Source organism: Zingiber officinale, chromosome 5B (assembly GCF_018446385.1).
Source record: "Zingiber officinale cultivar Zhangliang chromosome 5B, Zo_v1.1, whole genome shotgun sequence".
Lineage (NCBI taxonomy): Eukaryota > Viridiplantae > Streptophyta > Magnoliopsida > Zingiberales > Zingiberaceae > Zingiber > Zingiber officinale.
This window is the reverse complement of record NC_055995.1, coordinates 101,449,857-101,474,167: the sequence shown is the minus strand read 5'-3', so window position 1 is coordinate 101,474,167 and position 24,311 is coordinate 101,449,857. Positions and strand designations below refer to the sequence as shown.

The window sequence follows — 24,311 nt, the reverse complement described above, 5'->3', positions numbered from 1 at the left end:
GCTAGTTATTTATGGAAATAATACCAAATACAAGAGGCTTACGTTCTAGTATTTCGAATATGTTTTTTCGAAGTTGTGTTCTTTTGTTTCTTTCTTTTCCTTGTGATTTGATTGTTCTCTTTGGTTAACCTAAAGTTATTTTAGGAAATTAAATATTAGCTTTCTATTAAAGGTTTTGTCTAGTCGGTGGTGGTTGCTCCCATATCCAAGAAGGCCATGTGCCTCGCCACGTCAGTACTGGGAACCTTTTATGGAAATTAATATTTAATGGAATTAATAACTTAAGGAGACTTGGGTCGAACGTGTTAAGTTCCGCAGGAGATCCAAGTCAAAACCTAAAAGAACAAATAGATTAAGTTTTGGATCAAACGTGTTAAGTTCCGCAGGAGATCCAAAATTTAATTTAAAAGAACACATGGTAGCTAGGAAAAGGTTCAGATCTTTGTACAAAATTTTTGTACAGTGGAACCTATAGGCTTTCCGAGTAGCAATCAACAAGAACTACCCTCAACATGATCTGGAGCAAGTCGCCATTATTTTTTTCCATGAAGATTTGGCGACATTATTTATATGGCGTTACATTTGAGATTCTCACTGACCATAAGAGTCTCAAATATCTGTTTACTTAGGAGGAACTTAATCTCCGACAGAGGAGATGGATGGAGTTCCTGAAGGATTATGATTGTACCATTAGCTATCACCCGGGGAGAGCTAATGTGGTTGCCGATGCGCTTAGCAGGAAGTCCGGAGGGACTTTAGCTTGCCATGGAGTTGTGGTCACAGACTTGATTCAGGGCTTCTCCGAGTTAGACCTTGAGGAGAAGGGACAGACAGAGCAGGGTATTATTGTTACCAGGGTTGCTCAGTCATCGATCAGGACAAGATCAGAGAGCCCTAGGCTGCTGATCGGTATTTACAGTTTATTTGCAGCCGGATAGTTTCCGGGCAGCAGACCGAGTTCACACGAGACGAGGAGGGTGTTATACACTTCCGAGGCAGATTATGCGTACTTCAGTCTCATCCGGTCATATAGGAGTTACTTCCGGAGGCTCATCGCTCATGATTTGATGTTCACCCAGGCGGTACCCGTATGTACCAAGATTTGAGGTGTTCCTATTGGTGGAACAGTATGAAGAAAGACATCGCGGATATTGTAGCTAGATGTCTTGTCTGTCAGCAGGTGAGGGCTGAACACCAGATACCTACCGGATTATTTTAGCGGAATTCTATTCCTGAGTGGAAATGGGAACATATTACCATAGACTTTGTGGTGAGTCTATCTAGGACACGACGAGGCCATGACGCGATTTGGGTAATCGGTGATCGATTGACCAAATCCGCGCACTTCTTAGCGATTCGGAGGGCTGATCCTCTGGATCGATTGGCAGATCTGTATTGTCGGAAGATTATCAGACTACATGGTGTTCCGTTGAGTATCATCTCGGATAGAGATCCACGGTTCACGTCTCGTTCTGGCAGAGTCTGTAGCAGGCCTTGGGCACGCAGCTCTGTTTCAGTACAACTTTCCATCCGCAGACAGATGGACCGTTAGAGCGGACTTTTCAGACTCTAGAGGACTTGCTGAGGTCTTGTGTATTGGATTTTAGAGGCAGTTGGGGGGACCATTTTCCATTGGTAGTGTTCGCCTAAAACAACGGTTTGCATTTGGCTATCCAGATGACACCGTTTGAAGCGTTGTATGGTAGACCTTGTCGGATACCCACCCTCTGGGATGAGGTTGGGGAGGCCCAGTTGTTGGGACCTCATAGAGCTCAGCATGAGGCAGAGTTGGTCCGTACTATCAGACAGAGGATGTCAGAGGGATAAGACTGCCAGAAGAGTTATGATGACCGGAGTCGGAGACTCTTAGAGTTCTCTATTTGTGACCATGTATTTCAACGAGTTTCACCCGTAAAAGGGGTGAAGAGATTTGGCTTCAGAGGTAAGCTAGCTCCACAATACATTGGACTTTTCTAGATCTCGCAAAGGATTGGAGCGGTAGCTTACCAGTTGGCACTACCACCGTCCTTGGCAGGAGTGCACGATGTATTCCACGTATCTATGCTGAGGAGATACGTACCCGAACCGACACATGTGCTGACAGATATCTCAGTTTCAGTACAGCCTGACGTCACTTATGAGGAGATTCCGGTACGTATTTTAGACCGGAAGGAGAGTCAATTGTGGAACAAGACTATCCGGCTTGTTAAGGTCGGATGGCAGCATCATTCGGATGAGGAGGCTACTTGGGAGCTCGAGGATACTATTCGAGCTCGATATCCCCATCTTTTCACTTTAGGTATGGGATTTATTTACCGTTCAGCATTTATACTCTATATCTGTTGTTAGTACTTGCTGATGGTAGATAACGAAATTTGGGGACCAAATTTTTATTAGTGGGGGAGAATGTAAAATACCGGAAAATAGGCGAATATTAATAAGGGAATTTTCTGGAATTTTTGGAAATTTTTCGGGAATTTTTCGGAGCTCGTACGGACGAGTTGACGGGGATAAAAACGGGGTCCGGAAAAACCTGTTTAGGCTACCCCATTTAAGTGAGGAAAAGTTTATATATTTAATTCTTTTTCTTTTTCCTTATTTTTATTCCCGTTTTCTTTTTCTTCCCTCGACGCCGAAACCGTGCCATTTCTTTCACCTCCCGCGCGTGCCGAAGCCGACGCCGAGCCCTAACCGCCGGCCGGCGGTTTCTTCCTCGCCGAAACACTTCTTCTTCTCTTCTCATTCTTCCTCCCCGAGTCGATTTCTCTCCTTCTCCCGACGCCGAGCAGCGCCGAGCCCTAGGTGTCGACGCCACCGTAGCTCTCGCCGTGGAGTTTCCAGCGCCGCCGCCGCAACTCACAGAGTCGACCCACTCTTCCCCTAGCGCCGACTCTTCCCCTTTTTCACTCGCTATGGAGATTTCTGAGCCACCACCACCGTTCCTCCCCGCTGCACACCGCGAGCCCGACTCCTCTGTGCCCTTCTTCCTCTCTATCGCGTCTCGGCACAGCGCCGACGCCGACCGTCTCGCCGGTGTGTCTTTGCTCAGGATTGGGTTTGGACAGGAGCAACAGTGCCGAGTCCTGTTTGTGTTTTGATCGACAGTGTCGAAGACGACACAGCTGTGCCCTAGTTAGATCTTGGAGGTAAATTTCTGTGGTTGATTAGAATTTGTTGCTTGATTTGCTGTCGATCTTGATTTCATCAAATCCGAACAGTGAAGAATTCCAGCAACTCTTGGATTTCAGTATAAACCAGTGGCTTTGAATCAAGGTAAGAATTTGGTGATTTTAGGTAGCTGTCAGTGGAAGTTTTATAAGGTTGTAAGCTTTGTGTAACAAATGTGAGGTTTGCTTGTTTTTGTTTACAGCAGCAAAACAACCCTTCTCCGGTAGAAACTATCTGGCTGTGAGTTTGAGGTAAAATTTAGGGTTTTGGACTTCGTTGTAGATGATTGCTAGTTGTGTTAGCATTACATGTTAACTTGGATTCATGTGTAGGTTTCAATTGAAATCGAATAGTGGAATGGTTAGGGTTAATGGAGCTAATCCTAATTGATTTTGAGTTCAATTTAATTAGGGTTCTTGAAGGAAAATACTTTGGTTTAGCTATTTTGCTTATAATTAAATTTAGCTAAACTAGACCTTATGTTTAATATACAGGACCTTGACGCGAGACGAGTATCTCGGAGTCAGATTGGACCCTTCCATTTACGGAGGCGGGTACTTTTGACTTTTTGTCTTTGATATGCTTAGTAATGAAATTAACATGTTGCATTAATTGTGTTTCTTATCTGTTTCGGTTAATCACTACCCAAATCTTGGTACATGCTTGATTGATTGATTGGTTTTGCATCTCATGTATATTTTACCTGTTTATACATGCTTATAGAGGGTAGTGATATACCATGCTTCACCATGTTCAGGACCTAGGTTTTTATACCTTCTGTGTACCTTTGATTCGATATGATTCTTTGACCTAGGGTGTACTTTTCTAGATATATGGATTAGGTCAGGATGTTTTTATGGTTATTGCCATGCACCATATGCATGATTGCATGCTGTGCGTGTTGGAGTGTATACTGAGAGCCTAAGCTTTGTAAACATTCATTATGAATAAAGAATCACATTTGGTCTAATTATCTACATTTGTTTGTAGTTGTTCATTTAATTTATATTGTAGATAACATAGTATGTGGTGTTACATACAGAAGATGATGTTATCAGTACCTTATAAATTATAAACAGTAGCTCACGACCAGAATGGAAAGGAACAAACCATTAGAAAGTCGTAGTGTAATTAGGTATTAGTTTATCTTGACTATATAATTACACTAGTACACTCAGAGTGTATTGAGTAGGACCATTTGAGGTCGTTCCTTTTATACTGACTTTATAAAGGAACAAAGACCTCAGTTATTATGGAAGTGTGTGCTCTTAATCCTAATATAATAACAAGCACATATGTTTGATATTTATTTCTTTAATTTATCAATGGGTGAGATTTAGTTCGATGAATCAATAAACCCGATAAATTGGGAAATGGTATCACTCATAGTGTGTGTTGTTGATTATAGAAGGAAGCGTGTCCTAGTGATACTAGGTTGATAATGTCCTCAAGAGGAGCTCATAAAGATTGTCATGTTAAACCCTGCAGGTGGACTTAGTCCGACATGATAATAAGGTTGAGTGGTACTACTCTTGGACTTAGATATTAATTAAATGAGTTGTCAGTAACTCACTTAATTAGTGGACATTCGATATCTTAAACACAGGGAGACTAACACACTCATAATAAGAAGGAGCCCAAAAAAATGTAATTTGGGATTGGTGCGGTAGTTCAATAATAGTTCTCTAGTGGAATGAATTATTATTGATAAAATTAAGTTGTGTGTTCGGGGCGAACACGGGATGCTTAATTTTATCGGGAGACCACAACCAATTCCTCCTCTCGGTCCCTATCGTAACCTCTTATTTATAGAGTACTATACCCACATATACCCACCTTTATACCCACCTAAAGGGGCCGGCCAAGCTAGCTTGGGGACCAAGCTAGGGCCGGCTAAGGTTTAAGGTGGCCCGCCCTAGCTTGAACCCAAGCTAGTAGGGCCGGCCATAATTAAATAAAAAGAAATTTAATTTTAGATTTTATTATTATGTGGAAGATATATTTTAAAGAGAATTAAAATTAAAATATCTCTCTTGTAAAAGTTTTACAAAAGATTAAAGAAAGAGATTAGATCTCTTTCCTTATTTGTAGATTGGAGAGTTTTTATTTTCTCTTTAAAATTATTCACATGTTAATAAAATTAAAATTATAGATATTTCCTTTTATTAACCATGAAGAGATTTTTAAAGAGAAATTTTATTTTTTAAAATTTCTGGAAACAAATAAGGAAAGTTTTAATTGTTGATTAAAACTTGTCCAATTTGTTTCCTCTTGATGTGGCCGGCCATCATTGTTTAATTGGGGAAATATTATTTTATTTTTCTCAATTAAATCATGTCAAGGAAATTAAGGAAAATTTGTTGTAATTAAATTTCCTAATTTACCTAGGCCAAGGAATATAAAAGAAGGGGTGAGGGTGCCTTCACAAGATACAACATCTATTATTCCTCTCCCTCTTTTGTTCCTTGGTGTGGCCGGCCATCATCTCCTTCTCTTCCTCTTGTGGTGGCCGAACCTCTCCCTCTCCCTTGGAGTTCTTGTGGTGGCCGGATACTACTCGGAGAAGAAGAAGAAGAAGGAGAAAAAGCTAGCATCTCTTGGAGCTTGGTTAGTATTTTGGTTTTTCTCCTTGGTGAAGCTTTTCTTTTGTGGCCGAACCTTGCTTGGAGGAGAAGAAGGTGGTTTCTCATCTTGGAAGATCGTTGCCCACACAACGTCCGAGGTTAGAAGAGGAATACGGTAGAAGATCAAGAGGTTTTTTTCTACAAGGTATAACTAGTAATTTCTATTTCCGCATCATGCTAGTTATTTATGGAAATAATACCAAATACAAGAGGCTTACGTTCTAGTATTTCGAATATGGTTTTTCGAAGTTGTGTTCTTTTGTTTCTTTCTTTTCCTTGTGATTTGATTGTTCTCTTTGGTTAACCTAAAGTTATTTTAGGAAATTAAATATTAGCTTTCTATTAAAGGTTTTGTCTAGTCGGTGGTGGTTGCTCCCATATCCAAGAAGGCCATGTGCCTCGCCACGTCAGTACTGGGAACCTTTTATGGAAATTAATATTTAATGGAATTAATAACTTAAGGAGACTTGGGTCGAACGTGTTAAGTTCCGCAGGAGATCCAAGTCAAAACCTAAAAGAACAAATAGATTAAGTTTTGGATCAAACATGTTAAGTTCCGCAGGAGATCCAAAATTTAATTTAAAAGAACACATGGTAGCTAGGAAAAGGTTCAGATCTTTGTACAAAATTTTTGTACAGTGGAACCTATAGGCTTTCCGAGTAGCAACCAACAGTGCGATAGTCCGCTCCATTATTGTTGAGCACATCGTCAGTTACATGGATCTGCACACACCACCACTCATGGGTTAGTGGTCGATTCAGGCAGAGTGTGTTGCAGCAGGGACTCTGTTAGGCACCGTTGGTCCGCTCATGGGTAGTGTGACACAACGTGTTATCCGGCAGGGATTCCTCCCCGTCATCGTGTACCGGGAGTTGAGAGCATTGCGCTCCCTCATTTATGATTTGGGGTAGGAGGATAGGTGTACTCCGACAGCATCCCGTCCACTCGGTCACTCATCAGGAGTAGTGACGACAGAGTGTACGGTTGTCACATCCCTACCCACTCGGCCTCACTTTTGTATGAGATGATCGACTGGCGTCAGGGGTGACCAGGACGCATCATTGGCATCATATGCATGATGCATTTATTGCTTGTGTTTGTGTTTGCTGCATTTATATGCTGCATATTGTTTGGATACCTATGTTTGACATGCATACAGGATCCCTATACCACTCGGACTGTTTGACCTTATACTCAGGACCTGGTTAGTACAGTATTCTCCTGTTTACTTCAGATGCATTTTTATCTTTCTTATCAGGAGACTGTACGCATGATTAGTGCTAGGTGTTGTTTCTTTACTTTGCATATCAACTGTACCTGCTGAGTGTTGGACTCACCCCGCCTCCATTGTTGTTATTTTCAGGTTGATGCTGTCAGGAGGGAGTTCCAGTCGCTAGTCCCCACAGCACGTAGTGCTAGATCTCTGCAGACCTCGATGGTTTATATATCGTTTAGTTTTGTTTTGCATTTATTGATTATGTGTGGACTTGGTTTGTTTGGATACTTGGTTGTTGTATGGATTTTTGTGATGATGATGATGGATTTTTATTCGATGTGTTTTTTTTTACTACGTGCCTGCCTGGACGGCAGAAGAGGTGAGTTCGTCGGTTTTGAGCTTTACCAGTGTAGTTGAGTAGGGTGGTTTTTGAGTCAGAGTATTACTACTTTGTTTGATTATATATAACTGCGTGGTGATGTTTTATTTTGTTGTTATTATTCCAGCCGCCTGTGGCTGAGGTATTTGTGAGATGTAGAAAAGTTTCAGATTGTCCACCGTACAGGGGAGATGCTGCCGAAATTTTCTCGGACAGGGACTCCTCTGGGGCGTGACAGGGGTAAGACGTACTCTACTTGATCTACTTAGCTAAGTGGAACTACCCAAAACTTGCATGTCATATCCTAGACTAGTTAGACCAGGATTTCTCAATTGATTAGCTAAAGTGTTCAATTTCATGAATCACCTTTGTCTAGAAAGTGGTTGCCGCTCCAATACCAAAAAGGCCCCTCTATGCCTCGCCATGGCCAAAAACCTGAAACCTAAAATATGCACTTAATTAATTAATAGTTAAACTTGAATCTAACACAAGATAAATAAATCCTTAAAAATCAAACTAAATTTTTAAAAGATTAAATAAACAAACATCTCACAAACTCTCTAAGGTACCTTAATTGAAAAACCTAAAAATTAGTGAGATGGATCTAGGGCTAATTAACTTAATTTGATAAATTTAAGCTAAAATAAATCTTTATTCAATTAATCCTTATTTAATTAAAACTTAAATAAACTGTAATAATTACTTTAACCTTAAATAAATTAAATCTGAAGCCAATATAATTAATTCAATCTAATAAGTCTAATCTACTGAATTAATCTACTTAATTAATCTGAGGTCGGATCTTCTTGTCCGTATTTTGCGAATTAAAGGATGGTCCGTTTACATATAATAGTGAAAATTAATAATCCTCATCTATTTTCAAGTGGGAATTAGTAATTTCCATCAATACATATAAAGAGATCATCCTCTGGTCTACTTTTACATATCAGATGATCTTAAGTGATTAATCTAAACATTAATTTAAAAGTCTAAATTAATTAATTTGATCGATTAAAGATCAATAAATCATTCAATTACTTCTTAATTAATTAAAACTTCAATAAACCTTAATTATTAATTTAACCTTAACTAATTAATATAAATCTAATTAATATAAATCTGAATCTAATTAATCTAAATCAATTAATCCAATAAACCTACTTTATTAAACCGAAAATATTTCGTAATTAAAAGTAACATAAATTTAATAATTCAATTAAGTTAATTTAATCTAAAGTTAATTAATTCAATTAATCTAATTTAATCGCATTTAGTTAAAATAAAATAACTTAACCTAATTAAAACAACTTAACTTAATTAATAAACTAAACTTAATTTAATTCAAACTTACTTCACAATTAAAGATTAAAAATAAACTTAATTAAATTAAACCTAAACTTAATTAATTTAAATAACTTAACTAAATTAAAATAACTTAATCTAATTAAAACAAACTAACTTAATTAAATAAACAACTTAATTATTAACTTAACTAAATAACTTTAAACCTCAACTCAAGTATTATCTAAAATTCAATAATTATAACTTAACCTGAATTAAACTAATAAACACTAATCTTAATTAAATAATTTTAAAAATTAAATTTAAATTAATAAACTCAAACTAGATTAAATAATTCAAATTTAAAAATCTAACTTAAAAGCCGAATCTAATTAATCTTAACTTAACTTAAAAAAATTTAATTTAATAAACCAATGACTTAAATCAAATTAACAAACCTAATTATTAAGTTAGACTTAAAATTAACACTTAACTTAACTTAAAACTTCTTCTAAATCTAATCCAATCCGAATTTAATTTAAACACTAACTTAATTAGTACAAAATAAATTTAATAATTTTAATCCAAAATTCATTTAATTAATCTAATTTGATTAATTAAACCTAAACTAATTACTTAAACTTAATCAATCCATTTAGTTAAGTGAACGAATATTAAATAATTCTAAATTAAACTCAAATTCTAATTAAAAAGTAAAAACTAACTTAAATTTTAAACACTTAATTATTAATCTACACTAAACTTAAATAAATTGAATCTTACTTAATTATTAATCTAACCTTAATTATACAAATAAATTTTAATTTTACCTTAATTAATAAACCTAAACCTAACTAAATTAACTTAATAATTAAAATTAAAAAGTAGAAACTTAATTAAAATTATTTAATAAGCACTAACCTAATTAACCTTTCTTGACTTCACCAAATCAACTAGGACTATACTTGGTAAAATAGGACTTTCTTGCATACCATTTATAATTTCTTATTTTTCCATATGCTTGGATCATAAGGACAAATAAATAAAAAAATCTTTACTTAAAAATATTTTTAATTTTCCTTTTTCTTAAAAGAAAATTCCTCCTTACTACACTTAATATTTTTTTATTTTTTCCTTATTTTTTTAAATCTCTCTTTTCTTCAAATATTTTTTTTAATCTCTCTTTATTTCAAATTTTTTTAAAACTCTTTTTACTTCAACATATTTTTTAAAACTCCCATTAACTTAAAAATATTTTTGAAAAATATTTTTGAAAAATATTTTACCTAAAAATCTTTTACTTAAAACTATTCCCAAAAAATCTCTTTACTTAATTTGTTTTTTTTAAAAACCCCTTTCATAAACATGTTTTTGAAAAATCTATTTCTTAAAAATATTTTTGAAACATTTCTCTTTTTCTTAAATTTTTTATTCTTAAATATTTTTGAAAAAAAATCCTCCTTTTATGTATTTTTTTCTTTAATTGTATATCACCTAAGTTTTCTCTTAGTTACAAATATTTTTAAATTTTTGTTAAACTAATTATTTAGTATATTTTGATATTTGGCAAAGGGGAGAAAAAGAATAAGTTAAGTAAAAATCACAAAACATCCCCATATAAAAATTTAGGGGGGGAGGTCAAATTAAGAGGAAGTAACAAAATGCACTTACCTTTTGTACTCACTCTAATTATGAACTTCATTTATAAATTGTATATGTTACTCTCTAAATTATTGTGTAGAATCCCTCAATTGTTGATCGAACCTATCTTTTAATGTTGATAAAGGGTCAAAGTTAAGTCTTGTAGTATTTTAACATGTTGATCAAGCTTGCAGGAAAGTCCTAGTTGAGACTAGGCAAGGAAGTCCTAGTTGAGGCTAGATAAGAAAATCTTGGTCAAAAGGGCTAGGTAGAAAGATTTGGCAGATCAAAGATATCGGGTGAAAAGCCCTGGGTCAAGAACACTAGGTGGAAGTCTAGATGGGTCGAAGATCGGAGGTCTAGCAAAAAGTCTCGAGGGTCAAGATCAGCTGAGCAAAGTCCAAACATGTCAAATAAACCAAAATTTGGCATCATGTAAACTATCCCGAGTGGAATGTGTAGGATCGGTGCACATGAGAGGGGGGGTGAATCATGTGTATTTTAAAAATTTCCTTTTTCAGTTTTGGAAATAGAGTATGCAACGGAATTAAAAATAAAACATGATCAAAGGCAAAGACACAAGCAGTTAATTGGTTCAGAGTATTTGATGACTTCTACTCTAAGACGCATGATCCCTCAGATCGTATCGATGAGAAATCCACTAAAAATCTCTTCCAGAACTACTAGAAAAGGGAATCGAATACAAAAACGAAGAGAAGTGTAACAACCCTACACTTCTCCTATATAGTAATTAAAATAAATAAATACAATTCTTTACCCAATACAGAAAAAGAATGAAGAAGCTAAAGTTAGCTCAATTGTTGAGCAGAGCAGCGTTGTAGCAAGATTATAGCGTAGTAAACGTCTTGAGAGCAATAGAGATTAAGCAGCAAAGTTGTTTTTGATGCACAGTTCGACCGCTTCTTTTATAGGCCATCGGAGGCACCTCCAATCCTTTGGAGGCCCTCCGATCAAATTTGATTAGAGTAAGAAGCTCGTTGCTTATCTTCCTGGAGTATCTCAGATCACTCCACGCGTCAGCCTCGAGTCAATGTTCATCCGTGAGTGTTATCCTTGTGTGGAGGCTCCTCCATAGAGCTAAGGCGCCTCCATAGAGCTGAGGCATCTCTGTGCTTTTGTATTGAGGCGCCTCCATCACATAGGAGGCGCTTCCATGCCTTTCCACATAGAGATTTTAGCCAAGGTAGTTGAGGCACCTCCAAAGCACTGGAGATGCCTCGATTTACTATTCACTTGAGACTTTTCTTTGATTTTTCTCCTGTAAAAATGTGTTAGTCTAATAGAATAATATATAACATACAAACTAGAGTTAATAAAATTATTAATAATTAGATCATGTCTTACCACGACCATGAACTAGTCATAGTCTCAGTTTAGGTTTCTAAAATAGACATAAACTAGACCAGTGCCTACAGTCCCAATTGGGACTCATCATCACTGGATCTCTCTCCTCCAGTGACTTACTTCACTTACCATTTGTAGTCTCTTGACTTGACTCTTAATCTATCAGGTCTTCCTACCAGTTATCAGATCCATAGACCCAACTGCACTTCAGTCAGCTGTCAGGTCCTGCAGACCCGGCCGAACTTTCTGTCAGAATTGTAGATCTAGACTTCGTGCTAATTATTAGATCCTCAGACCTAACTGGGCTTCAGCCTAGTGGCAGGTCATCTAGACCTATTAATTTCTACACACTCAATAAAAAAGTTAAACAAACATAACACCTAACTTTAATCCATTTATCATTCATCAAAACGTAAGTTTGACCATTGGTGCTTACTACACCAACATAATGGTGAGGATGCGCTCTTGAAAATAGAGAAATAGGTATTCATCCAACCTAAAGTTTCATGAGAAACCTAAAGTTGAGATCGGACAACTAGAAAGTTTTCAATCATACTCTTCTTGTTATACTTGTGCTAATAATATGATGTAGGAAGCAAAAATAGAAGCCGACTATAAAAAGAAACTTTGGGTCTCCGGAGTTGATCCAGGCAACCGGAAGTCCAAGCGCCCTGAGTGAATCAAACGGCTGAATAGCTCAAACTCCAGCCACGCTGAGATGAGGTGGCACACTATGATTGGACGATGCATGTCAACTTCCAAGTGCTTGAAAGGGATCTAGCCACTCAGAAAGGGATAAAGTCGATGCAGATAAAGCTTCATCCAATGATTACCACATCAACAAGTTAGACACCTGGAAGGGATACAAGCGCCTGGAGTTGGATAACTCACTGATGGATATGGATTGGATAGGCCTAGCTGGGGGTGCCCGAATCACCCTATAAAAGAAGTCTCTGTTAGAATGTATACTAAAAGTCTAGCTTTTTGTATAAATATTTATTTTGAAATAAGAATCACATTTGTCAAATGTCTACATTTATATGCTAAATGTAGTTGTTCATTTACTTTATATTAAAGATAATATAGTGTGTGGTATCACACAGAAAATTATGTTATCAGTTCCTTATAAATTATAAATAGTTGCTCACAACCAAGATGGAATGAGACAAACCATTGGAATGGTTGTAGTGTAATTTGATATTAGTTTATCTTGACTATAAAATTACACTAGTATACTCTGAGTGCATTGAGCAGGACCATTTGAGGTTGTTCCTTTTATACTGACTGTAAAAAAGAATAGGGCCTCTGTTATTATGGAAGTGTGTACTATTAATCATGATATAATAACAATTACATATACTTAATATTTATTTCTTTAATTTATCAAAGGGTGAGATTTAGTTCGTTAAATCAATATGCCCGATAAGTTGGGAAATGATATTATTTATATGGTGTGTTGTTGATTATAGAATGAAACTGTGTCCTAGTGGTCTAGGTTGGTAATGTCCCCTTGAGGAGCTCATAAGGATTGTCATGTAAACCCTACAAGTGGACTTAGTCCGACATGACAATAAGGTTGAGTGGTGCTACTCTTGGAGCTAAATATTAATTAAGTGAGTTGTCAGTAACTCATCTAATTAGTGTACATTCGATATCTTAAACACAGGGAGACTAACGCACTCATGATAAGAAGAAGCCTATATTGTAATATGAGATTGGTACGGTAGTGCAATAATAACTCTTTAGTGGTATGAGTTATTATTGATGAACTTGAGTTGGGTGTTCGAGACGAACACAGGAAGCTCAAGCTTATCAGGAAACCAAAACTAATTCCTCCTCTCGGTCCCTGTTGTAGCCTCTTATTTATAAAGTCTTATATCCACCTAAAGTCAAGCTTCTTACCCATCTTGATGTGGGCGGCCAAGCCAAGCTTGGAGCCCAAGCTAGGGCCGGCCAAGCCAAAGAGTGGAGCTAAGTTGTGGCCGGCCAAGCTTGGAGCCCAAGCTAGGTGGCCGACCACATAAAATTAAAAGGGTATTTTATATTTTTAAAATCTTTCCTTTTGTCGAAGCCATGATTTTAAATTTTAAAATATTTCCTTTTATAACTTTATACAAAGGATTAAGAGAGAGATTTAAAATCTTTCCTTATTTGTAGTTATCTATAATGTTTAAAAGAAAATTTTTAATTTTTTGATAAAACTTTCCTTTTTTTAACCATCCACATGTTTTTTAAAAGAGAGATTTTAATTTATAAAATTTTCCTTTTATAACCAACAAGGGATTTAAAAGAGAAATTTTTTATTAAAATTTCTTACTAGAAACAAATAAAGAAGTTTTAATTTTATGTTTAAAACTTTTCTTGTTTGGAGCACTTGGGTAGGGCCGGCCATGACAACCATTAAAAGGAAGTTTTAATTTTTTGTTTTAAAACTTTCCTTTTTAGTCATTGGCAAGGAAAATAAGGAAGTTTTAATTATGTTTAAAACTTTCTTTTTTTGCCAAGACCAAGGATTATAAAAGAGAGGGAGGGGATACCTCATGAAAAAAAAAACATCTTCTATTCCTCTCTTCCAATCCATTGGTGGTCGGCCCTCATCCTTTTCTCTTCTCCTCTTGTTTTCTTACCTTGAGGCCAGCGACACTTGAAGAAGGGTTTTCATCTTGGTGGTCGGTTGCTTAGAGAAGAAGAAGAAGAAGAAGAAGAGAAAGGAAGCATCCCTTGGAGGTTGTTGGTGGCCGAAAGTTAAGAAAGCAAAGGAAGGCTTGGGTGGATTTCATCTTGGTAGATCGTCACCCACACGATGTCCAAGAGAAGGAGAGGAATACAACAGAAGATCAAGAAGTCTATAAGCTACAAAAAGATATAACTAGTTATTTGTTTCCGCATCATAACTAGTTCATCCTTTTGTATAGATCTTGAAAAACCAAACACAAGAGGCTATCAGTTTGATGTTATCATTTTGTTATCGATTTTATTTTTCAATTTCATGTTTCAATATTGTGCTTCTATTAAGGTCTCTGAAGTTAAACCTAGCTTACTGTAAGAAATTAAATATCCGATTTCTTTGAAAGGCTTTGTTTAGGAAGTGGCGGATGATTTCATACCCAAGAAGGCCTAATGTCTCGCCATGTTTAACCTAGAAGCCGATCTTTGAAATAGATATTTAATTAACTTCTGTAATATGGTTTAATTTATGAAGAACACATCGGTTAAACTTGGAGTAAAAATGTTAAGTATCGTTTCCAATCCAAATTTAACTTCTGAAGGACAATTTGGATTAATAATGTTAAGCATCGTTGGCAATCCAAATTTAACTTCAGTAGAGCACATGGGTAGCTAGGATAGTTCTATGCTTGTACAAATTTTTGTACAGGGGAACTAGAACGGTATTCCGAGTAGCAACCAACAGTCTCGAACAGCACCTTCATAATCAACTTTCTAACTCCTCAAGTGCTCTGTTACGCTTCTGAAACTCTGACACTCTACTATGCTCAAGCTTCAATGATGTGACAATGACATGACACTGGTACAAGCTCAAAAGAGCCTAGCCTTGGGTAAGGTTTAGTTGTTGCTTTCTATTTTGCTTGCTTCTTTTTGTGCTTAAATATTCTACGGGTCAGTAGACTTGTTAGCGAACCCTTCACTTATAAAAGAAGTGTGTTTTCTTCTCTTTTGGGAAGAAGGTTGATAGTGATTGCCCACTGAAACAATTAAATTGACTACGAACCTTGGAGTAGTAGCCACTAGGCTACGAACAAAGTAAAATCCACTGTGTCTTTCTTACTTTATCTTTACTATTTTTGTTGCATAACTCTGTGTTTTGAACAAATTTGAAACACGTACGAAGCACACTATTGGCCACCCCCCCTCCCCTAGCGTTTTCTCGATCCAACACATTATGTGCTTCTTATGAAATCAATGAGGGCATTATCGGAACTAATGTCAAATAGAGAGACATTCAAATAAAGACAAGGTAGGAAGCTTAAACTTAGGGGGAGCTCCTAAGGTATTATTTCATAATGCAATTCTCATGTGTCATAATAAAAAGTATATTAGAAATAAGTTTTATGAATTTAGAATTTATTATCATGAAAATAGGAAGTATAATAATTCTAAGGATAATTTTAGATCATATCATCCTAGTACTACCTCACCTAAGGATAGAAGGGTAGAAGAAGGGTAGGCATACTCTATGCAAAAACTTAAGAAAACTAGACAAATTGTAGGATCAAAAAGAATTTAGATATCTCCACAATGGTATGATATTGTCCACTTTGGGCCTAAGCCTTCATGATTTTACTCTTGGCCTCTACCCAAAAGGCCTCATGCCAATGGAGATATCTTTTCTCTTATAAACCTATGATATTTCCCATGTTTTTTCAATGTGGTACTATATTTGCAACCTTGCAACCCCAATAATAAATACAACCCTGGTCGAAGAGGTTCAGAAGAACACTTGTGATTCATTCTAATCTTGTTTTATTCTGTAATTGAGTACTTTAATTGCTATAAGAGGCTTCTCCGTCTGAAGGAGATTGTTTACTAAGCTCCAACTTCCTTGGATTAACAATCTCCCCGATTGTAACCAAGTAACCCTTTTGTGCCTCTTTTCTTTCAATCATTTATTTTATTTATACAAGTGTTAGATTAATTAAACAGTAAATTCGAGAAAGGTTTCTTTTATTTGTCAGGGCTATTCACCTCCCTCTAGCTAGCTACCAATGGTCTTACACATACCACCATCAATTTAATCAAATTAATCTCCTGTTAATTCACCTAACAATTTAATCAAATCCATCATGATCAATTCCTAATCCACCCAATCTGGTATCCGATCATTTTCAGCAATCCACCTATATAAATCCACTAATTAACCATTAGCTAGGCATCTAACAAATTCTAAAAACTCACTCGAGTCTGATGCCTCAACCGATGATCCATAGCTGGAGAAACCAACTGCCAAAATTGTTGACTAGAGCTACAAGAATCAAATAAGTAGCTAATCACAATATCCCAAAACTGAAAATGAAATCAAACCCCTGCAAATCTAAGACCAAGCGTGTCTTTCCCTCTGAACTAGATCCACATATTCCTCTTGGACAAAATCTGAATGCCACTGTGATGGCGAGCCAACCAGAGTGATGGATCTAAGGCTAGGGTATGGCTGAAGGTAGGCTCAGTTGTTGGCAAGATCAAGAGAGGAACTCGACATCGTCTTGGAGCAGAAGATATAGTGGTTGCGGCTAGCCACCCGTGGCCAATTTTGTCGCCACAGTCGACTCCCTCTACTAGGAAAGGATCGGGAGTAAAGGCACTGTCCAACGCAAAAATCAACTGGAGTGATGTGGTCCGAAGGTCGGAGATGCGGTGCATAGAGATGCGGCAATCGGAGATCAATGCTAGGGCTCGAATCTCCCCTCCTGGCCAAAGATCTGCTTACATTGGGCAACGATCTGAGGGAGAGACAGCGGAACGACCTCAAGCGATCAATAAGGGAAAAAGGATAGCTCGGTCGATTGTGGTCGCACGACGCCGACACAGTAAAGAGAAGACAGCGACACATGGGATAAACAGGGGAACCAATAGCGATCGAGGCGGCGATCGTCGACTGAGCTCGGCACCGTCGATGCGGTGACACTGGTGGCAACATCAACAGTGCGTGGAGGCGACGATGAGGTGCGAAGAGAAAGAAGGGAAATCAGGAAAAGAAAATGAAAAATGGAAGGAATTAAACCTAAGTTTAGTTATTATACTTAGCTCAATTAATTTCAACTTTAGGCTTAATGAAATTAATTAACTCCTAATTAAATGGATATTCCATACCAACTTTCTCCTAGTATAATACTTTAATCCCCTTAAAACGTGTCATACGGTTTCCGTTTAAATCTAAAAAAAAATCTAAAATTTTTTAAAAATTTCAATAAGATTATTTCTCCAATAACACATATTATTTAATTATCGTATCTTGCATAGGAAACAATGAACCAAGTAAAATTAGTTTGTCTTTATGTGTTTTCTTTTATTTTTATTTTCGTTGTGAACTAGTATATTGTAGATGAGCACACAAAATTGAATTGAAGTGAATCAAAGTTATTCTACCCCTTTAACTTGCACAAGTACTAATAGAAAGAAGAGAGACGATTTAGGAACATGATATCCTTTTAACTTGTACGAGTCCTAACAGAAAGAAGAGGGGTATTTTAGAAATATGATACATAATTTAGGTATTGTGAAAATTAAGTACGCGAAATGAGAAATTCAAATCAACATGGGGTTCAGTTACTATCAAATGTTAACTCGTGAAAATATACAGAAGAAAATAAAGTTTTTTTGTTTAAAAAAACATAATATTGTATATTTATCTTCTAGAAAAGTCCAAAATGAAGAACCGATCCTGCTAGAAGATCCAATTTAATGGACGCCTCTCCCTGTAGTGTTGAACCTCCTATTCCCAATCCGTTCCAAATCTCTTTTGCTCAAGTCAATGCCGCTGTTCAATCGGATTGGTACAAGTGGAGCAAAATGCAGTTGATTAAATATAAATAATTAATAAATTTAATTTAATTTAAAAATTCAATTCGATTAATTTAAAATTTTAATTTTAAAAAATAATTAATTTAATTTATGTAATGCAACCTCGATTATAAAATTTAAAAGTTAATTAAATCAATTATTAATAATTGGCTAATACTTTTACGATGAATCCATTGTTTATGTAGATTTATAAATTATGTTAATTTAAAAAAATATGTAATAGAGTAAAAATCAATGGGAACTCTAAATTAAGAAAATCATCAAAAATCACTTTTTCAAAAACTATCAAATTGGCGCTCTATTAAATTTATCTCAAAAATATTGTTGATCGAGTACGGTTTCAGTAGTTAATAAAAAAAATGATTAATCCCTCATTCCTACCATGGCACCATGGCCAAAAGTCTAGCGGCCAGCCTAAAAGTCTAGCATTCTTTGATTACGCCCTTCATTTGGAGGAAAAATTTCTACAAATACACCGTAGTTGGGGTTCAAACCACGGGTATCTGGGAGACAACTTGGATGTCCTACCATGACACCATGGCCCCGGGGACACCATAGCCTCGGGGACTTAAATGATTAACTAGACTGGGTAACGTCGAGCCTGGGGTGACCGGTCCGGTCCCACGAAAGTTTTCCACCGGTCACTAGGGTAAATCGGGAAGCGCACGTGGCGGCCAGCCCAGAAGCCCAACATCCTTTGATTACGTCCTCCATTTGGAGAAAAAAATTCCTACAAATACGCTGTGGTTGGGGTTCGAACCACGAGTACTTGGGAGACAACATGGATATCCTATCACGACATCATGGCCACGGGGACCTGTTTTAATAGTTAATAGCTTCTATAAGTAGTTGCTACAAAGTGTGTATAGCAGTTAGTTTGCTAATTTCTATATGATCTATCATTATTAGATAATACTCATTTTAAATATAATAGGTGTGATAAAATATGTTTGATTTATTTTTTTCATTAAAATATTATTTTAACTAAGTTATCACTCTCAAATAAATAAAAATTACATATATTAATCATATTATTATAAAAGCTAGCAATCAATTTTTCTATATGGTATAGCAGCTGATTGCTAGCTCAATACCATCGATCATGATAAGATAATATTTATTTCAAATATAGTGAATGTGATGGAGTCTCCTTAATTTACTGTGCTCATTGAAATCTTATTTTAACTAGATTATCATTCTAAAAAAAATTAACATAAGTTAATCATTATTATAGAAGCTAGCAGCCAACTTCTACACATTATAGCAGTTAGCTGGTAGCTTCTGCATAGTGGATCGTGATTAGCTAATATTTGATAGCAAAAGGTGAATACATTCGCCCCCAGCACCCCCGTCAATCCATCCTAAGGCCAACACGAATAAAGTAAATAATGGACAACTACTAATCTTTAGAATACTGACTAGCACATAAGGTGAATAGCTAATATTTGTTTCAATTGCAGTGGGTGTAATGAAATCCATTTAATTTATTTTGCTTATTAAAATAGTATTCTAATCATATTATCACTCAAATAAGTAAAATTAATAAAAATTAATCATACTATTATTTTTACTCAACCATGTATATAAGTTTGCAAAATACTCATGTCATGTAGAAAATTTTTAAAATAACCAAATCATATACCTATATTCAATTTTACATTTATCAATCGACTGGTATTTTAGAGCAGTCGAATCGATTTAGTTTTGTTGTTTGATTTTTAATAAATCAGTTGACTTATTTACGTTTTTTTAATAAAAATCAATTTTAGATCAAATTAGTTGATAGACCAAACGACCTCGGATTAATATAAAACTAGTTCCTATATATTCGTCTATCTCGCTTGATTATATCCTAGCCCTCAAATATCAATTTGATGTTTGGTGCATCATCCGATTTTTGCCTAAAATTGATCTCAGATTGATATGAAACTAGTTTCTATATGTTCCTATACCTCTCTTGATTATATTCATGCCCTCAAACACTAATTTGACTCAATATATTGAGAGTAATAAATTTGTAAACATGAATATATTTAAAAAATTTAATTCATATTTAAAAAATCATTACTCTCAATATATTAGAACAAATTGATGTTTGAGGGCGTGGATATAATCAGGAGAGGTGGAGGAACACATAAGAACTTGTTTTATGTCAATCCGAGATCATTTGGTACATCAGTCAATTTTGCCTAAAACTGACTGATGGATTAATGTCCTCGGATTGACATGAAAAAATTCCTATGTATTCATCTACCTCTCCTGATTATATCTATGCCCTCAAGCATCAATTTAACCCAATATATTGAGAGCAATAATTTGTTGAACATGAAAATATTTAAAACTAAACGAACACATAGGAACTAGTTTCAAATATTTTCGTGTTCAACAAATTATTGCTCTCAATATATTGGGTTAAATTGAAGTTTGAGGATATGGATATAATCAGGAGAGGTAGACGAACACATAGGAACTAATTTCATGTTAATATGAGGTCGTTTGATCCATTAGTCATTTTTACCCAAAATCAATTGATGAATCAAATGACCTCGAATTGACATGAAATTAGATTTAATATGTTCAACTAGGTCTCCTGATTATATTCATGCCTTTAAACATCAATTTAACCCAATATATTGAGAGAAATAATTTTTTAAACTAAAAAATATTTTTAAAAAATTAATTCATGTTCAAAACTGGCTGATGGAACAAATGACCTTGGATTGATATTAAATAAGTTCTTATATGTTTGTCTACCTCTCCTGATTGTATTTATGTTCTCAAACTTCAATTTGACTCAATATATTAAGAACAATGATTTTTTGAACATAAATTAAAATTTTCAAATATATTCGTGTTTAAAAAATTATTGCTCTCAATATATTAGTTCAAATTGAGGTTTGAGGGAATGGATATAATCAGGAGATATAGACGAATATATAAGAACATATTTCATGTCAATCCGAATTCATTCGGTCTATCAACCATTTTTATTCAAAATCAACTAATGGATCAAAAAATCTCAGATTGACATGAAACAAGTTTTTATATGTTCGTCTACCTCTCCTCTCCTGATTATATATATGTCCTCAAACAGTAATTTAATCTAATATATTAAGAGCAATGATTTTTGACCATGAATTAAAATTTTCAAATATATTCATGTTCAAAAAATTATTGCTCTCAATATATTGAGTCAAATTGACGGTTAAAGGTATAGATACAATCAGGAGAGGTAGAGGAATATATAAGAACTAGTTTCATGTCAATCTGAGATTATTTGTTACATTAATATGTTTTAGACAAAATCGACTGATGTACCAAATGTCAAATTGACATTTGAGAGCATGAATATAATTAAAAGAGATAGACAAACACATATGAACTAGTTTCATATCAATCCAAAGTTATTTGATCTATCAATCAATTTAATCTAAAATCAATTTTTATTTAAAAATAAAAAAATAAATTAATTCGACTTATTGTAAAAATTGGGTGTTTTGATACAGAATCAAATCTATTTGACTGTTACAAAATATTAATCGACTAATAAAGGTCAAATTAGAAATAGATACATGATTTGAAACTTTCCTACATGAAATGAATATTTTATAAAGAGTAATAATAAGTAGAGGGAAAAAAATCTAATAAAATCTAATAGAAAAATTCAGAGATAAATATATAAATTTATAGTCAATTATTTTTAATTTTATAGATCCATCATTTTAAGTATCTATCTTGCATATCTACCCTTAAATTTTTCCTTAAAATCTTTTACTTCTGTAAATTATTTTTCTTTTATAAACTTATACACGTGTCAGTAAAAAAACTTTAAAAACTATAGAAGCTAACCGCCTAACTTCTCCGTATTAAAGAAGCTATCATCTTTTAAAATTGATCCATGATTGGATAGATACTTTAAATAGTGCGACTTTAACTGAAAAAACAAATAGAAGGACATCCTTTTAATTTGTAGTCAATTTTCATACACTAATCATTGATAATATAGTACAAGTTGATTTTAATAATAAATTACGATCCATTCCCCAAATCAATTAATACACTAATCCTTGATAATTTTCCATTTGTCTTAACAAAATTCAATTAATTCAATTTTAATTAATTTTAAACTCTCTTTTCTCCCTTTCCCAAATAATATCTATTTACTAATGAAAAATCTTACATGGAATCCAATGGATTATCTCAAAGTTAATCTGTATACCGAAGCCAATGAAAAAAATAAAAACCACAAATAACATCCCGAAGCAGCAAGCAACCAATCCACCATTTCATCCATTAAATAGCAGCGCTCCTCCTCGCTCATCTTCCACTCTCTCTCTCTCTCTCTCTCCTTCCGAAGCCATGGGATACTGGAGGGAAGCTACTGGCATCAAAGGCCCCAGCGGATTCGGCTCCGGCTCCACCGCCGAGCAGGTCACCGAGGGCATCGACGCCTCCGCCCTCACCGTCATCATCACCGGTCCACTCCTTCCTCCATCTCGATTGATTGACCATAAAAATTTGATCTTTATGCTCGAGTACCAAGTTAAAGACAGACTTTCTCACCGTTCGCTGATACTCTGATGCATGCTGTTCTTGCAATCCAGGCGGCAGTAGTGGAATTGGAGCAGAGACCGCAAGGGTGTTGGCCCAAAGAGGAGCCCAAGTCATCATCGGCGCAAGGAACCTGGAGGCCGCCAACGCCGTGAAGCAGAACATCCTTGAGAGCACCCCGTCCGCTCGAATCGACATCATCCAGATCGAACTCAGCTCGCTCAAATCCGTCCGAGCCTTCGCCGACAAGTTCCTCGCCATGGATCTGCCTCTCAACATCTTGATGTCAGTAGCCGCATGCCAATTCTAACGGCCATGCATTGAGCCTTACTTGTTCTCTCTGCTTTCAGAAATAACGCCGGCGTTATGTACTGCCCTTTCCAGCTCTCCGAGGACGGAATCGAGATGCAGTTTGCAACAAATCATCTCGGCATTTTCTGCTCCTTTTCCTTGTAGTTCTCCACCAGTATCGTGAGTCTTGACATGGTTCTTCAAATTTCAGGCCATTTTCTGCTGACAAATCTCCTGCTCGATAAACTGAAAAGCACGGCGGAGAAGACAGGAATCGAAGGCCGTATTGTGAACTTGTCGTCGATAGCTCACATCGGGCCTTACAGAGAAGGAATCATGTTCGACAAACTCAACGACAAGAACGCGTAAGTCACTGTTAGCTGTTCAACCGCCAAAAAGGGTGCTCTTGTTCACATGATTGTTTCCACCTTGTCTTTCAGATATAATGATAAATCGGCATATGGGCAGTCGAAATTGGCTAACATCTTGCACTCCAATGAGCTTGCACGCCGCTTGAAGGTACTGCTACTAAAATTACTTCAACAAAACGAAAAAAAAAAAAAAGGAAGAAAGAAAGAAAGACATATTCATGTTCTTGGTTGACAGGAAGAAGGTGCCAATGTTACTGCAAATTCTGTTCATCCTGGTCTGATTAGGACGAACTTGGGGCGACATGCACCCGTCTTCATAAGTACCATAGCTGATCTACCTCACAGTGGTAATTACCTCTGAATTCAGATTTCTAACATGCCTTGTGCTTGCAGCTGTGCTGAGGGCTGTCACTTGTATATTGTGGAAGAACATCCCTCAGGTTCGTTGAGGTTGCTAGAATTAATCCAGCCAACTATACATGGCAGAGCACCAACAGTTTGCACCTTGAAATTACAGGGCGCAGCAACTACATGCTATGTGGCACTGCATCCCAGCTTGAAGGGAGTGAGCGGGAAGTATTTCGCAGACTCTAACGAGGAGAAGCCGACTGCCAAGGCTAGAGATTCGGCGTTGGCAAAGAAGCTCTGGGACTTCAGCGAAGAGCTAGTTAATTCAAAGAGTTGATCCGAAATAAGAAAGAGGCTTTGCTTGTGACTTATTTTTGTTATCTCCGTTGCTAGGTTGTGTGATCGCTAAAGACTTGGGAAGGTACTATAATATGTATGAAATCAAGTTGTTGCATTAGCGCAACGGTAAAATTAGTGTTGTATAATTTGAAAGTCACGGATTTAAGTCGTGAAAATAATCGTACCCAATGTAGAGTAA

The 24,311-nt window shown here is 35.9% G+C and overlaps 1 protein-coding gene across 1 annotated transcript; it reads left to right on the top strand.

Annotated features, from left to right (window-relative positions):
• Window positions 1-22,493: 22,493 nt before the first annotated feature.
• LOC121985208 (short-chain dehydrogenase TIC 32 B, chloroplastic-like) lies at window positions 22,494-24,311 on the top strand. Its single transcript, XM_042538513.1, has 8 exons — window positions 22,494-22,689; window positions 22,817-23,048; window positions 23,114-23,193; window positions 23,266-23,419; window positions 23,495-23,573; window positions 23,661-23,745; window positions 23,819-23,865; window positions 23,943-24,311. Exons 1-8 carry the CDS (start codon window positions 22,572-22,574, stop codon window positions 24,108-24,110), a joined length of 963 nt encoding a protein of 320 aa, XP_042394447.1. The 5' UTR covers window positions 22,494-22,571; the 3' UTR covers window positions 24,111-24,311.

Excerpts from the sequence above, each read along its gene's own strand:
- LOC121985208 (XM_042538513.1), top strand. The coding sequence starts at position 22,572 with ATGGGATACTGGAGGGAAGCTACTGGCATCAAAGGCCCCAGCGGATTC. Across the intron at positions 22,690-22,816 it reads CCTCACCGTCATCATCACCG|GCGGCAGTAGTGGAATTGGA; the intron begins GTCCACTCCTTC and ends CTTGCAATCCAG. Across the intron at positions 23,574-23,660 it reads AGCTTGCACGCCGCTTGAAG|GAAGAAGGTGCCAATGTTAC; the intron begins GTACTGCTACTA and ends CTTGGTTGACAG.